This window comes from Bombina bombina, chromosome 7 (assembly GCF_027579735.1).
Source record: "Bombina bombina isolate aBomBom1 chromosome 7, aBomBom1.pri, whole genome shotgun sequence".
Lineage (NCBI taxonomy): Eukaryota > Metazoa > Chordata > Amphibia > Anura > Bombinatoridae > Bombina > Bombina bombina.
Genome location: NC_069505.1, coordinates 56866666 through 56882445, shown reverse-complemented (window position 1 = coordinate 56882445; position 15780 = coordinate 56866666). Strand labels below are relative to the sequence as shown.

General features: G+C 43.9%; 1 protein-coding gene across 3 annotated transcripts in view; it reads left to right on the top strand.

Moving 5' to 3' along the window:
- Positions 1-15780, top strand: part of ATG2A (autophagy related 2A) — a 514214-nt gene that overhangs the window by 406827 nt on the left and 91607 nt on the right. For all 3 annotated transcript variants that reach the window (XM_053720124.1, XM_053720123.1, XM_053720125.1), the window contains exons 32-35: positions 45-180; positions 997-1206; positions 1369-1470; positions 1700-1784. In XM_053720124.1, coding sequence (XP_053576099.1) covers positions 45-180; positions 997-1206; positions 1369-1470; positions 1700-1784 — 533 coding nt within the window. The remainder of the gene's footprint in view (positions 1-44; positions 181-996; positions 1207-1368; positions 1471-1699; positions 1785-15780) is intronic.

The window sequence follows — 15780 nt, the reverse complement described above, 5'->3', positions numbered from 1 at the left end:
AAATAAGCATAAATTATGTTTTTGTGCTCTCCTTTGTACTGCAGGACAAGGACAAGTTTACAGAGCGCTCGGGGGTCCCCATCACGGTCCTCTGTCACTAACCGACCTCAGAACACATGGAGAACACAAGGCGGGAATGGGAGGATTCATGACATTTTGATAGAGATTCAGTTGACAAAGGTGAGAACCATAAATTCATAATAAAGACGCTCTGAAAAAAGTATCACTATCAGCTCGTCTATGTTGTTAACCAATAACCCTCTCAGTCTGTCCTCACTTCATTGTAGATTGTAAGCTCTTTAGGGCAGGAACTGTGCAATTCACTTGTATGTCTTGTACTGTTACTAGTATAAAGTGCTGTGGTAACACTATGCAAGTAAAGATAAGCTGTATTATACTTAAAGGACCACTAAACACAAATTGTAAACTACATGATTATGAACCTTTATGTCTGAGAATGATTTTACAATGAAAACTGCAGCTTTATTTTGTTAAATTACTATATTGTTTTATGTTTATTCATTTCACTGAATCCCCTATCCCCCAGAACAAAAGAATCCTTCCTAACCAATCACAAACTAATATTCAGATATAGCACAAATTCTGTTAAGCCGGCCCTTATCTCTACCTTTAAGGTGGTTTAGCACTGATTCAACGTAGTTACTATTGCAAAGAATGATTCTCCTATCATGAGTGTTGATACAAAATTGATTATCCACCTTTTACAAACATGTGACTGCTGAGAATCTTAGGGGGGGGGGGGAGGGTGAAGTAAACAAAAGCTCACATAAATTGCCTGAAAAGTATTAACCCAAACCTCCCTGTGAGAAAAAGTGAAACAATCACAATTTTTAGATATATTTTATAGAAAAAGGCAGCAAAATAAATAATGATTGTATGTTGCAATAATGTTTCACTTTTAATAATGAAACATTTTATACATTGTTGAAATGTCAAGTCTATTGGTCCTTTAAATTGTTGTTTTATTTCCCTCAGGTGAGCTTCCAACATGAGACCTACCCAGCACCCCTAGGGAACGAAATTGATCAATTGCAAACCGGAGAGGCGGAGGAGGTACCACTAGCTCGTCAAGTATTTATTGTGCAAGAGCTGGAGATCAGGGACCGCCTTGCCTCGTCTCAGATCAACAAGTTCCTGTATCTTTACACCAGCGAGAAGATGCCACGAAGGGCTCATTCTAATATGGTGAGAAAAGGGGTTACTGGTATGATTGAAAATGCTGGAGAAGAGTGAAAGGAAAAGTTTAGAAAGTAATAGGGAATGTTTTGAGACATAGCTGTAGGGGGAATGTTACATTTCCTTGTGTTAATTGTAGAGTGTCTCACCATGTTTGTACTTTCCTACAAGCTGACTATAAAAGCTCTCCATGTGCGTCCTGAAGCTGGGTTGGGAGGACCAGAGTGCTGCCTCCGAATGTCTTTAATGCCACTGCGCCTGAACATTGACCAGGTAGGTCTCACACCACACCAAGGTGTAGCAGTTTCCCTATGTGCCTTTATTTCTGGCATTTATCTCCTCATGCCCCTCTGCTTTTGCCTACTGACCATCCTGCAATGTATTCTCGCTCTGTAACTGCTTCACTTCTCATAGAACAGTCTCTTTTTTTTCTCACTCCCACCTTCTCACACTCTGGAGCTGCCGTCTCTCTCATTCCTACCTACTTCCTTTATTTCTCCAGGATGCTCTCTTCTTCCTGAAGGATTTCTTTGTCAGCCTGGCCTCTGGGATTCAGCCAGTGGTTCCTGTGGAGTTGGGTTCAGAAGGTGAGTATTTCAAAGACCACAGACGTTATTTAGTACTTATTATTAAAGCGACAGTAAGCACCTTGAGACTATTATACAAAATGTTTAGTTATGGGTAAAAAACATTTTCTTTTTAAAGACACGATGAGTCCATGGATCATCTTCATTACTTATGGGATATTCACCTCCTGGTCAGCAGGAGGAGGCAAAGAGCACCACAGCAGAGCTGTTAAATAGCTCCTCCCTTCCCTCCCACTCCAGTCATTCTCTTTGCCTACGTTAGTGATAGGAAGAGGTAAAGTGAGGTGTTAGAAAAGATTCTTCAATCAAGAGTTTATTATTTTTAAAGTAGTGCAAGATTGTGCTGCTTTGTTCTAGGGTGTAGCCATAGTCCATATCAGTCTCTTCAGTAGAGCTTTTGGTGGCTTTAAAGCAATGGGAACTTGTGGGACATAATTCTCATTGCGCCTCCCATACACTTGTGCTGCCCTTATCCTGATGGCCTAAGCAAGTCTAACTCAGGCCTTATCATTTTTCAACAGGGCCATAGGAGGGAGAGGACCTCTTAAACCTGTTGGGCTGTCCTGCTGTCGGACAGCATTAAGGTAAGTGCTGACTTTGTTATTCTGGGAAGGTTTATGCACTCAGAGGAAAGTGGGCACTTGTTTTTACTACTATATCATATAGGGCTCAGCAATGGGGCTCTTTATGATGGGACTCAGACTCTCTATGCTTGGAGGGTATTTTTCAGACAGCTTAAGTACAGGCACTGGGGCTGGGAGTTAAGCTTTTTCTTTCCCTATCAGTATTTTTGTTTAAAATGAAGCCGGTCAGGTTGTGTATAGTATAACGCCCACGATGGACGGGGCTATGTTTTTGCACACTTGGTATTACGCTGCACAGTTGTTCAGTACATGGAGCGGTTTCAGTTTGGCTGTGGGGCGACTTTTCTTCTCAAAACAGCAAGAGAATCTGTGTCGATCTAGAACCGCATGGTTTTGATGATAAACTTGAAAGCAAGCGTTTTTTAGGTACTTATCCTCTGCTCCACTGGGACATTGCAGTGAGACCGGTCGGCAGGTAGGCGCCTCATCAGAGCTGCTGAGGCGTAGAGGTGTTTGAACTTGTTATTTTTGTGATTCTTAGCTGAGGATACGTTTTTCTATTTTAAACAGGAAAATAGTTTTCTGTTTGAAATTTAAAGTCACAGTATCGTTTTAGTCAGTTATTTGAGTCAAGGTAATCTGTATAACTTTTGCCTTTCTGTTTGATACATTTTCTCCAACATAGGTGTGTCCGGTCCACGGCGTCATCCTTACTTGTGGGATATTCTCTTCCCCAACAGGAAATGGCAAAGAGCCCAGCAAAGCTGGTCACATGATCCCTCCTAGGCTCCGCCTACCCCAGTCATTCTCTTTGCCGTTGTACAGGCAACATCTCCACGGAGATGGCTTAGAGTTTTTTAGTGTTTAACTGTAGTTTTTTATTATTCAATCAAGAGTTTGTTATTTTGAAATAGTGCTGGTATGTACTATTTACTCAGAAACAGAAAAGAGATGAAGATTTCTGTTTGTATGAGGAAAATGATTTTAGCAACCGTCACTAAAATCCATGGCTGTTCCACACAGGACTGTTGAGAGCAATTAACTTCAGTTGGGGGAACAGTGAGCAGTCTCTTGCTGCTTGAGGTATGACACATTCTAACAAGACGATGTAATGCTGGAAGCTGTCATTTTCCCTATGGGATCCGGTAAGCCATGTTTATTACGATCGTAAATAAGGGCTTCACAAGGGCTTATTAAGACTGTAGACTTTTTCTGGGCTAAATCGATTCATTATCAACACATATTTAGCCTTGAGGAATCATTTTATCTGGGTATTTTGATATAATAATATCGGCAGGCACTGTTTTAGACACCTTATTCTTTAGGGGCTTTCCCAAAGCATAAGCAGAGCCTCATTTTCGCGCCGGTGTTGCGCACTTGTTTTTGAGAGGCATGGCATGCAGTCGCATGTGAGAGGAGCTCTGATACTTAGAAAAGACTTTCTGAAGGCGTCATTTGGTATCGTATTCCCCTTTGGGCTTGGTTGGGTCTCAGCAAAGCAGATACCAGGGACTGTAAAGGGGTTAAAGTTCAAAACGGCTCCAGTTCCGTTATTTTAAGGGTTAAAGCTTCCAAATTTGGTGTGCAATACTTTTAAGGCTTTAAGACACTGTGGTGAAAATTTGGTGAATTTTGAACAATTCCTTCATGTTTTTTCGCAATTGCAGTAATAAAGTGTGTTCAGTTTAAAATTTAAAGTGACAGTAACGGTTTTATTTTAAAACGTTTTTTGTACTTTGTTATCAAGTTTATGCCTGTTTAACATGTCTGAACTACCAGATAGGCTGTGTTCTGAATGTGGGGAAGCCAGAATTCCTATTCATTTAAATAAATGTGATTTATGTGACAATGACAATGATGCCCAAGATGATTCCTCAAGTGAGGGGAGTAAGCATGGTACTGCATCATTCCCTCCTTCGTCTACACGAGTCTTGCCCACTCAGGAGGCCCCTAGTACATCTAGCGCGCCAATACTCCTTACTATGCAACAATTAACGGCTGTAATGGATAATTCTGTCAAAAACATTTTAGCCAAAATGAACACTTATCAGCGTAAGCGCGACTGCTCTGTTTTAGATACTGAAGAGCATGACGACGCTGATAATAATATTTCTGAAGGGCCCCTAACCCAGTCTGATGGGGCCAGGGAGGTTTTGTCTGAGGGAGAAATTACTGATTCAGGGAACATTTCTCAACAAGCTGAACCTGATGTGATTGCATTTAAATTTAAGTTGGAACATCTCCGCATTCTGCTTAAGGAGGTATTATCCACTCTGGATGATTGTGACAAGTTGGTCATCCCAGAGAAACTATGTAAAATGGACAAGTTCCTAGAGGTGCCGGGGCTCCCAGAAGCTTTTCCTATACCCAAGCGGGTGGCGGACATTGTTAATAAAGAATGGGAAAGGCCCGGTATTCCTTTCGTCCCTCCCCCCATATTTAAAAAATTGTTTCCTATGGTCGACCCCAGAAAGGACTTATGGCAGACAGTCCCCAAGGTCGAGGGAGCGGTTTCCACTTTAAACAAACGCACCACTATACCCATAGAGGATAGTTGTGCTTTCAAAGATCCTATGGATAAAAAATTAGAAGGTTTGCTTAAAAAGATGTTTGTTCAGCAAGGTTACCTTCTACAACCAATTTCATGCATTGTCCCTGTCGCTACTGCCGCATGTTTCTGGTTCGATGAGCTGATAAAGGCGGTCGATAGTGATTCTCCTCCTTTTGAGGAGATTATGGACAGAATCAATGCTCTCAAATTGGCTAATTCTTTCACCCTAGACGCCACTTTGCAATTGGCTAGGTTAGCGGCTAAGAATTCTGGGTTTGCTATTGTGGCGCGCAGAGCGCTTTGGTTGAAATCTTGGTCGGCTGATGCGTCTTCCAAGAACAAGCTACTTAACATTCCTTTCAAGGGGAAAACGCTGTTTGGCCCTGACTTGAAAGAGATTATCTCTGATATCACTGGGGGTAAGGGCCACGCCCTTCCTCAGGATCGGCCTTTCAAGGCAAAAAATAAACCTAATTTTCGTCCCTTTCGTAGAAACGGACCAGCCCAAGGTGCTACGTCCTCTAAGCAAGAGGGTAATACTTCTCAAGCCAAGCCAGCTTGGAGACCAATGCAAGGCTGGAACAAGGGAAAGCAGGCCAAGAAACCTGCCACTGCTACCAAGACAGCATGAAATGTTGGCCCCCGATCCGGGACCGGATCTGGTGGGGGGCAGACTCTCTCTCTTCGTTCAGGCTTGGGCAAGAGATGTTCTGGATCCTTGGGCGCTAGAAATAGTCTCCCAAGGTTATCTTCTGGAATTCAAGGGACTTCCCCCAAGGGGGAGGTTCCACAGGTCTCAGTTGTCTTCAGACCGCATAAAAAGACAGGCATTCTTACATTGTGTAGAAGACCTGTTAAAAATGGGAGTGATTCATCCTGTTCCATTAAGAGAACAAGGGATGGGGTTCTACTCCAATCTGTTCATAGTTCCCAAAAAAGAGGGAACGTTCAGACCAATCTTAGATCTCAAGATCTTAAACAAGTTTCTCAAGGTTCCATCGTTCAAGATGGAAACCATTCGGACTATTCTTCCTTCCATCCAGGAAGGTCAATTCATGACCACGGTGGATTTAAAGGATGCGTATCTACATATTCCTATCCACAAGGAACATCATCGGTTCCTAAGGTTCGCATTCCTGGACAAACATTACCAGTTCGTGGCGCTTCCTTTCGGATTAGCCACTGCTCCAAGGATTTTCACAAAGGTACTAGGGTCCCTTCTAGCTGTGCTAAGACCAAGGGGCATTGCTGTAGTACCTTACTTGGACGACATTCTGATTCAAGCGTCGTCCCTTCCTCAAGCAAAGGCTCACACGCACATTGTCCTGGCCTTTCTCAGATCTCACGGATGGAAAGTGAACGTGGAAAAGAGTTCTCTATCTCCGTCAACAAGGGTTCCCTTCTTGGGAACAATAATAGACTCCTTAGAAATGAGGATTTTTCTGACAGAGGCCAGAAAAACAAAACTTCTAGACTCTTGTCGGATACTTCATTCCGTTCCTCTTCCTTCCATAGCTCAGTGCATGGAAGTGATCGGGTTGATGGTAGCGGCAATGGACATAGTTCCTTTTGCGCGCATTCATCTAAGACCATTACAACTGTGCATGCTCAGTCAGTGGAATGGGGACTATACAGACTTGTCTCCGAAGATACAAGTAAATCAGAGGACCAGAGACTCACTCCGTTGGTGGCTGTCCCTGGACAACCTGTCACAAGGGATGACGTTCCGCAGACCAGAGTGGGTCATTGTCACGACCGACGCCAGTCTGATGGGCTGGGGCGCGGTCTGGGGATCCCTGAAAGCTCAGGGTCTTTGGTCTCGGGAAGAATCTCTTCTACCGATAAATATTCTGGAACTGAGAGCGATATTCAATGCTCTCAAGGCTTGGCCTCAGCTAGCGAGGGCCAAGTTCATACGGTTTCAATCAGACAACATGACAACTGTTGCGTACATCAACCATCAGGGGGGAACAAGGAGTTCCCTAGCGATGGAAGAAGTGACCAAAATCATTCTATGGGCGGAGTCTCACTCCTGCCACCTGTCTGCTATCCACATCCCAGGAGTGGAAAATTGGGAAGCGGATTTTCTGAGTCGTCAGACATTGCATCCGGGGGAGTGGGAACTCCATCCGGAAATCTTTGCCCAATTCACTCAGCTGTGGGGCATTCCAGACATGGATCTGATGGCCTCTCGTCAGAACTTCAAAGTTCCTTGCTACGGGTCCAGATCCAGGGATCCCAAGGCGGCTCTAGTGGATGCACTAGTAGCACCTTGGACCTTCAAACTAGCTTATGTGTTCCCGCCGTTTCCTCTCATCCCCAGGCTGGTAGCCAGGATCAATCAGGAGAGGGCGTCGGTGATCTTGATAGCTCCTGCGTGGCCACGCAGGACTTGGTATGCAGATCTGGTGAATATGTCATCGGCTCCACCTTGGAAGCTACCTTTGAGACGAGACCTTCTTGTTCAGGGTCCGTTCGAACATCCGAATCTGGTTTCACTCCAGCTGACTGCTTGGAGATTGAACGCTTGATTTTATCGAAGCGAGGGTTCTCAGATTCTGTTATCGATACTCTTGTTCAGGCCAGAAAGCCTGTAACTAGAAAGATTTACCACAAAATTTGGAAAAAATATATCTGTTGGTGTGAATCTAAAGGATTCCCTTGGGACAAGGTTAAGATTCCTAGGATTCTATCCTTCCTTCAAGAAGGATTGGAAAAAGGATTATCTGCAAGTTCCCTGAAGGGACAGATTTCTGCCTTGTCGGTGTTACTTCACAAAAAGCTGGCTGCTGTGCCAGATGTTCAAGCCTTTGTTCAGGCTCTGGTTAGAATTAAGCCTGTTTACAAACCTTTGACTCCTCCTTGGAGTCTCAATTTAGTTCTTTCAGTTCTTCAGGGGGTTCCGTTTGAACCCTTACATTCCGTTGATATTAAGTTATTATCTTGGAAAGTTTTGTTTTTAGTTGCAATTTCTTCTGCTAGAAGAGTTTCAGAATTATCTGCTCTGCAGTGTTCTCCTCCTTATCTGGTGTTCCACGCAGATAAGGTGGTTTTACGTACTAAACCTGGTTTTCTTCCAAAAGTTGTTTCTAACAAAAACATTAACCAGGAGATTATCGTACCTTCTCTGTGTCCGAAACCAGTTTCAAAGAAGGAACGTTTGTTGCACAATTTGGATGTTGTTCGCGTTCTAAAATTCTATTTAGATGCTACAAAGGATTTTAGACAAACATCTTCCTTGTTTGTTGTTTATTCCGGTAAAAGGAGAGGTCAAAAAGCAACTTCTACCTCTCTCTCTTTTTGGATTAAAAGCATCATCAGATTGGCTTACGAGACTGCCGGACGGCAGCCTCCCGAAAGAATCACAGCTCATTCCACTAGGGCTGTGGCTTCCACTTGGGCCTTCAAGAACGAGGCTTCTGTTGATCAGATATGTAGGGCAGCGACTTGGTCTTCACTGCACACTTTTACCAAATTTTACAAGTTTGATACTTTTGCTTCTTCTGAGGCTATTTTTGGGAGAAAGGTTTTGCAAGCCGTGGTGCCTTCCATTTAGGTGACCTGATTTGCTCCCTCCCTTCATCCGTGTCCTAAAGCTTTGGTATTGGTTCCCACAAGTAAGGATGACGCCGTGGACCGGACACACCTATGTTGGAGAAAACAGAATTTATGTTTACCTGATAAATTACTTTCTCCAACGGTGTGTCCGGTCCACGGCCCGCCCTGGTTTTTTTAATCAGGTCTGATAATTTATTTTCTTTAACTACAGTCACCACGGTACCATATGGTTTCTCCTATGCAAATATTCCTCCTTAACGTCGGTCGAATGACTGGGGTAGGCGGAGCCTAGGAGGGATCATGTGACCAGCTTTGCTGGGCTCTTTGCCATTTCCTGTTGGGGAAGAGAATATCCCACAAGTAAGGATGACGCCGTGGACCGGACACACCGTTGGAGAAAGTAATTTATCAGGTAAACATAAATTCTGTTTTTCTCCCTGCATTAAAAACGTTTAGTTTTGAATTTTTAAAGGGACAGTAACAGTTTTGTTGATTAAAAAAAATAAAAAAAATTGTTTTGTGATTGCTATTTTTCAATATGGATATAGGAGCTGTGCAAAATGTTACTTGCTCCATGTGTTTGGATGCCAATGTGGAACCTCCTACTCCTTTTTGTCCTTCGTGTATTGAGAGGGCGTTAAGTTATAGAGAACAAATATTTCATGAACAAATTTTTTCTAAAGCGGATGCTTCTCAGGAGTCTAATGACGAGAATCAGAGTATGCTGCAGCTTTCTCCCCAAGCGTCCCAATCTTTAACGCCTGCACAAGCAGTGCCCTGTACTTCTGCTCTAGCACCTGCTGGAGTTACTTTAAAAGACATAGCTGCGCTCATGTCTTCCACAATTTCTGATGCGTTCTCTGCTTTTCCTAGGCTACAAGGCAAACGTAAGAAGAAAGACAACCATGTTGTCAGTGAGGTTTCTGATGCCATGGTGGCAGTTTCGGATGTACCCTCCTAGGGAACTGAGATGGAGGGTATAGAGGTTCTATCAGAAGGCGAAATTTCAGATTCAGAGAAATCATTGCCTTTGAGTGATTCAGAGGTTGTCGCTTTCAGATTTAAACTAGAACACCTCCGCCTGTTACTCAGGGAGGTTTTGGTTACTTTAGACGACTGTGATTCCACAGTAGTGGTCGCTCCTGCGAAGTCGAGTAAATTGGACAGATATTTCGAAGTTCCTTCTTACTCAGATGTTTTTCCGGTTCCTAAACTAGCTTCGGAGACTGTTTCTAAGGAATGGGAGAGATCAGGTATTCCCTTCTCTCCATCTCCTATCTTCAAGAAGATGTTTCCTATAGCTGAAGCTGTCAGGGAAGCTTGGCAAACAGTTCCTAAGGTAGAAGGGGCTATTTCCACCTTAGCCAAGCGAACTACTATTCCCATTGAGGATAGTTGTGCTTTTAAAGATCCCATGGACAAGAAGTTAGAGGGTCTACTTTATGTTCACCAGGGTCTGCTATTGCAGCCGGCTGCGTGCATTGCTACTGTTACAAGTGCAGCAGCTTATTGGTTTGATGCTCTGTCCGAGTCTCTCAAGACTGAGACTTCCTTAGAGGAAATCCAAAATAGGATTAAAGCTCTGAAGTTAGCTAATGTCTTTATTACGGACGCTCCTCTGCAAATTACTAAATTGGCAGCTAAGAGTTTGGGGTTCTCTATCCTTTCCCGCAGGGCTTTATGGTTAAAACCTTGGTCTGCGGACGTGTCATCTAAGCCTAAGCTTCTAGCGATTCCTTACAAGGGGAAGACCTTGTTTGGACCTGGCCTGACAGAAACTATCTCTGATATCACGGGAGGTAAGGGTCATCTCCTTCCTCAGTATAAGAGAAACAAGCAGAAAGGACGACAGAGTAATTTTCGTTCCTTTGGAAATTTCAAGGGGAATTCTCTTCCTCCTATAAACCAGAACAATCTAAGCCTAATTGGAGACCCAACCAGTCTTGGAACAAGGGTAAACAATCCAAGAAACCTGCTGTTGAATCTAAAACAGCATGAAGGGCATGCCCCCGATCCGGGACCGGATCTGGTAGGGGGCAGACTTTCCTTCTTCGTTCAGGCTTAGGTTCGGGACGTTCAGGATCCCTGGGCAATAGAAATAGTGTCTCAGGGATACAAACTGGAGTTCAAAAGTTTTCCTCCCCGAGGAAGATTTCTTCTTTCAAGATTGTCTGCAAACCAGATAAAAAAAAGAGGCATTCTTACATTGTGTAAGAGACCTCTCCTCCCTGGGAGTGTTTATTCCTGTTCCAGTACAGGAACAGGGGCAGGGTTTTTATTCAAATCTGTTTGTGGTTCCCAAAAAGGAGGGAACCTTCAGACCTATCTTTGACCTCAAAAGTCTAAACAAGTTTCTCAGAGTTCCATCATTCAAGATGGAAACTTTTCGTACCATTCTTCCATTGATCCAGGAGGGTCAATTTATGACGACATAGATTTAAAGGATGCATATCTTCATGTCCCTATCCACAGAGATCATCACAAGTTCCTGAGGTTTGCCTTTCTGGACAAACATTTTCAGTTCGTGGCCCTTCCTTTCGGTCTGGCCATGGCACACAGAATTTTCACAAAGGTCCGGGGGTCTCTACTGGCGGTTCTAAGACTGCGGGGCATTGCGGTGGCGCCTTATCTGGACAATATTCTAATCCAGACGCCATCTTGTCAACAAGCAAGATCTCATACCGACGTTGAGAACTCACGGGTGGAAGGTAAATCTGGGAAAGAGTTCCTTAATCCCGAAGACGAGGGTAACTTTCTTGGGAACTCTAATCGATTCTATATCTATGAGGATTTTTCTGACAGACGTCAGGAAATCAAAGATTCTAGATACCTGTCAAGCCCTTCAGTCCAATCCTCGGCCGTCAGTGGCCCAGTGCATGGAAGTAATCGGACTGATGGTGGCGGCAATGTACATCACCCCGTTTGCCCGGTTCCACCTCAGACCTCTGCAGTTAAGCATGCTCAGGCAGTGGAATGGAGATTATGCAGACTTGACTCCTCGAATAACCCTGGAACAGGAGACAAGGGACTCTCTTCAATGGTGGTTGTCTCTGGATCATCTATCCCAGGGAACATGCTTTCGCAGACCGTCCTGGGTGATTGTGACAACAGATGCTAGCCTTCTAGGGTGGGGAGCTGTATGGGGTCCCCTAAAGGCTCAGGGAGTGTGAACTCCCTATAAACATGCTGGAACTCAGAGCAATCTTCAATGCTCTTCTGGCCTGGCCTCAGTTGGCCTGGCCTCAGTTTATCAGATTTCAGTCGGACAACATAACTTCAGTGGCTTACATCAATCATCAGGGAGGAACGAGGAGTTCCTTAGCGATGACCGAGGTAGCCAAGATAATCCGATGGGCGGAGACCCATTCTTGTTATCTGTCAGCGATCCACATCCCAGGGGTGGACAACTGGGAGGCGGATGTTCTGAGCAGGCAGACTTTCCATCCGGGGGAGTGGGAACTCCACACGGAAGTGTTCTCCAACCTGATTCTCAAATGGGGTCGGCCAGAGTTAGATCTCATGGCATCTCGTCAGAATGCCAAGCTCCCGAGATACGGGTCGAGGTCCAGGGATCCCCAGGTGGAACTGATAGATGCTCTGGCAGTTCCTTGGTCCTTCAGCCTTGCATACCTATTTCCCCCGTTTGCGCTTCTTCCTTGGGTCATTGCTCGAATCAAGCAGGAGAAGGCATCGGTGATCCTCAGTGCTCCTACTTGGCCTCACAGGATTTGGTATGCAGATCTGGTCGACATGTCATCTCTGCCACCTTGGAGACTTCTGTTGAGGAAGGACCTTCTAATTCAGGGACCTTTCCAGCACCCAAATCTGGTTTCTCTGAAGCTGACTGCTTGGAGATTGAACGCTTAATTTTATCCAAGCTGGGTTTTTCTGACTCGGTCATAGAGACCATGATTCAGGCTCATAAGCCTGTAACTAGAAAGATTTATCATAAGATTTGGCGTAAATATCTCTATTGGTGTGAATCCAAGGGCTACTCATGGAGTAGAGTTAGGATTCCCAGAATTTTGTATTTTCTCCAAGAAGGTTTGGAGAAGGGTTTATCGGCAAGTTCCCGAAAGGGTCAGATCTCTGCCTTATCTGTTTTGTTACACAATTGTCTGGCAGAGGTTCCAGATGTACAATCATTTTGTCACGCACTGGTTAGGATCAGGCCTGTGTTCACATCAATTACTCCTCTATGGAGTTTGAATTTAGTTCTCAAAGTTCTTCAGGGGGCTCCATTTGAGCCTATGCATTCCCTAGATATTAAGATGTTATCTTGGAAAGTTTTGTTTCTTGTTGCTATTTCTTCAGCTCGTAGAGTGTCTGAACTCTCAGCGTTGCAACACGCTTCGCCTTACCTTATTTTCCATTCAGATAAGGTAGTTCTACCTACTAAACTAGGTTTCCTTCCTAAGGTTGTTTCAGACAGGAACATTAATCAGGAAATTGTTGTTCCTTCCTCGTGTCCTAATCCTCCTCCTCAGAAAGAACGTCTTCAGCACAATTTGGACGTTGTTCGTGCTTTAAAATGTTATTTACAAGCGACTAAGGACTTTCGTCAGTCTTCTTCTTTGTTTGTAGTTTTCTCTGGGAAACGTAGAGGTCGGAAAGCTACGGCTACCTCTCTTTCTTTTTGGCTGAGGAGTATCATCTGTTTTGCTTATGAGACTGCTGGACAGCAGCCTCCTGAGAGGGTTACGGCTCATTCTTCTAGGGCTGTTGCTTCCTCAAAAATTGTGGATTTTCTAATTCTCAAAGCTGGATTTGCACACTTCTGACTTATCAAGGCTAACTCTGCTACATACCTTCCCCTATTTGGAAAAAAGATGTAGTGATATATATATATATATATATATATATATATATATATATATATATATATATATATATTTATGTGCATATAACTCATATAGAATCTAGACCTGGTTTTGATATAAAATGTGTGTCTGTGTATATGTGTAACAAAGGTCTACCTTCAAAGGAAGGATGTGATTATTGACACAGGTTGGGAAGTTATAAAACTAACAACAAAGAGACAAGGTCTTTACATATGCAAAGTACGTCACTCTTCCCAAGAAAGTCAGCTTGTCCCAAGTAAAGAAAGATCACAGGATAAAAGCAGGACAGCTGAGAGGGATACAGGACAGTTGGGAGGGAAGGTTGGTAGGTATACACACACACTGACATTCTATACACACATGCACTCACATACACAAACACACACATGCACTCACACACACACATGCAACCACACAGTCATTCTAGATAGGAAGAAAGGGTTTTGGTAAGTGCACACGCACAGATGCACACACCTTGTAAGAACAGATAGGATATATTGTGTGTTTGAGAGTATGAGTGAAAACCTCTTTTATGTAACTGTCTATGTAACCTTTATATAATTTTGGCAGATTCTAATTAACGTTTTCTCTCTGGTAAAGAACTGAGTGTCTGAAAAATCATTTAGCCTGGAATTATTATGGGTACAATATAGTGGCTATTTCTTTTTTAAGACACGATGAGTCCATGGATCATCTTAATTACTAATGGGATATTCACCTCCTGGTCAGCATGAGGCGGCAAAGAGCACCACAGCAGAGCTGTTAAATAGCTCCTCCCTTCCCTCCCACTCCAGTCATTCTCTTTGCCTACGTTAGTGATAGGAATAGGTAAAGTGAGGTGTTAGATAAGATTGTTCAATAAAGAGTTTATTATTTTTAAAGCAGTACAAGATTGTGCTGCTTTGTTCTAGGGTGTAGCCGTAGTCCATATCAGTCTCTACAGTAGAGCTTTTGGTGGCTTTAGAGCAATGGGAACTTGTGGGACATAATTCTCACTGCGCCTCCCATATTCTGATGCTGCCCTTACCAAGAAAGCCTGAAGGATTTTTACTCAGGAATTTCGTTTGTTTCCAAGTCCATGGGAGGGAGAGGACCTCTTAAACCTGAGGACTGCCTTGCTGCCAGGCAGAAAATGAGGTAAGTGCTGTCTTTATTTCTGGTGGAGCGGATCTCAGAAAAAGTTTGGGCACTTTGTTAATTTTTCTTTTCACCTCATTTAACTTGGACTCAGATTCCCCTAGTGTTATTAGGGGACATGATGGCAGTAAGGAAGCAGGCACTAGCATGTTTTACTTTGAAACAGTGAGATTGTCTTTCTAGCATAAGGGAAGAAATGTGCAGGAATGCTGACATAGAATCTGTGCAAGATCCTTTACGGGACATCTAGTACACAGAGAAAACACTGTAAACCATCGGACTGAGCAGCTGTTTAAACTGTATCTGTTCAGTCTGTCCCTTGCTCCCGGTTGCTTCATCTTATGTTTTCTATTTGCTTATTTAATTGCAGTGAGAGTGGTGCTTCCGCGAGTGTTAACAATTGTTTCTTTGGGGTACAGATATTTTAATTAAGTAGGATCTCTCTTTTTGCTCCCAGTGTTTTTTTATTAAGAATATGGCGACCGGGAGACGACTTGAGTAACGCCCACGAGGGACAGAGCTTGTAAACGGCGCAAAAGTGTTTCTCTTCCCCCTCCTAACTCTTCTAACTGATTGCTAGGAATGGAGGATGGTGCCTTATAGCAGACAGAAGTCAGGAAATCAATGATTATAGATAATTCTCTAACCCTTCAGCCCATTCCTCGGCCGTCAGTGGCCTAGTGCATAGACATCATTCATGTTTGTTCGGTTTTATCTCAGACCACTGCAGCTATGCATGCTCAGGCAATGGAACGGAGATTATGCAGACTTGTCTCCTCGACTGGAGCAAGAGATGAGGGACTCACTTCGATGGTGGTGGTCTCTGGATCATCTCTCCTCAGGGAACCTGCTTCCGCAGACCGTTCTAAGTGATTATGACAACAGACGCCAGCCTTCTGGGGTGGGGCGTGGTCTGGGGTTCTGTAATGACTCAGGGAGTTTGGACTCAGTCTGAGTCTGTTCTTCCTATAAACATCCTGGAACTGAGAGCGATTTCCAATGCTTTTCTGGCCTATTTATCAGGTTCCAGTCGGACAACATTACTGAGTGGTTTGCTCCAATCATCAGGGAGGAACAAGTTCCTTGGCGATGACAGAGGTATCCAAAATTTTTCAGTGGGCGGAGGCCCATTCTTGCTGCCTGTCGGCGATCCACATCCCAGGGGTGGACATCTGGGAGGCGGACTTCCTGAGCAGGCAGACCTTTCATCCAAGGGAGTGGGAATCTCCATCCGGAAGTGTTTTCCAGTCTGATTCTCAATTGGGCTCAGCCGGAATTAGAGACAGAATGCCAGGCTCCCAAGATACGGGTTGAGATCCAGGAAC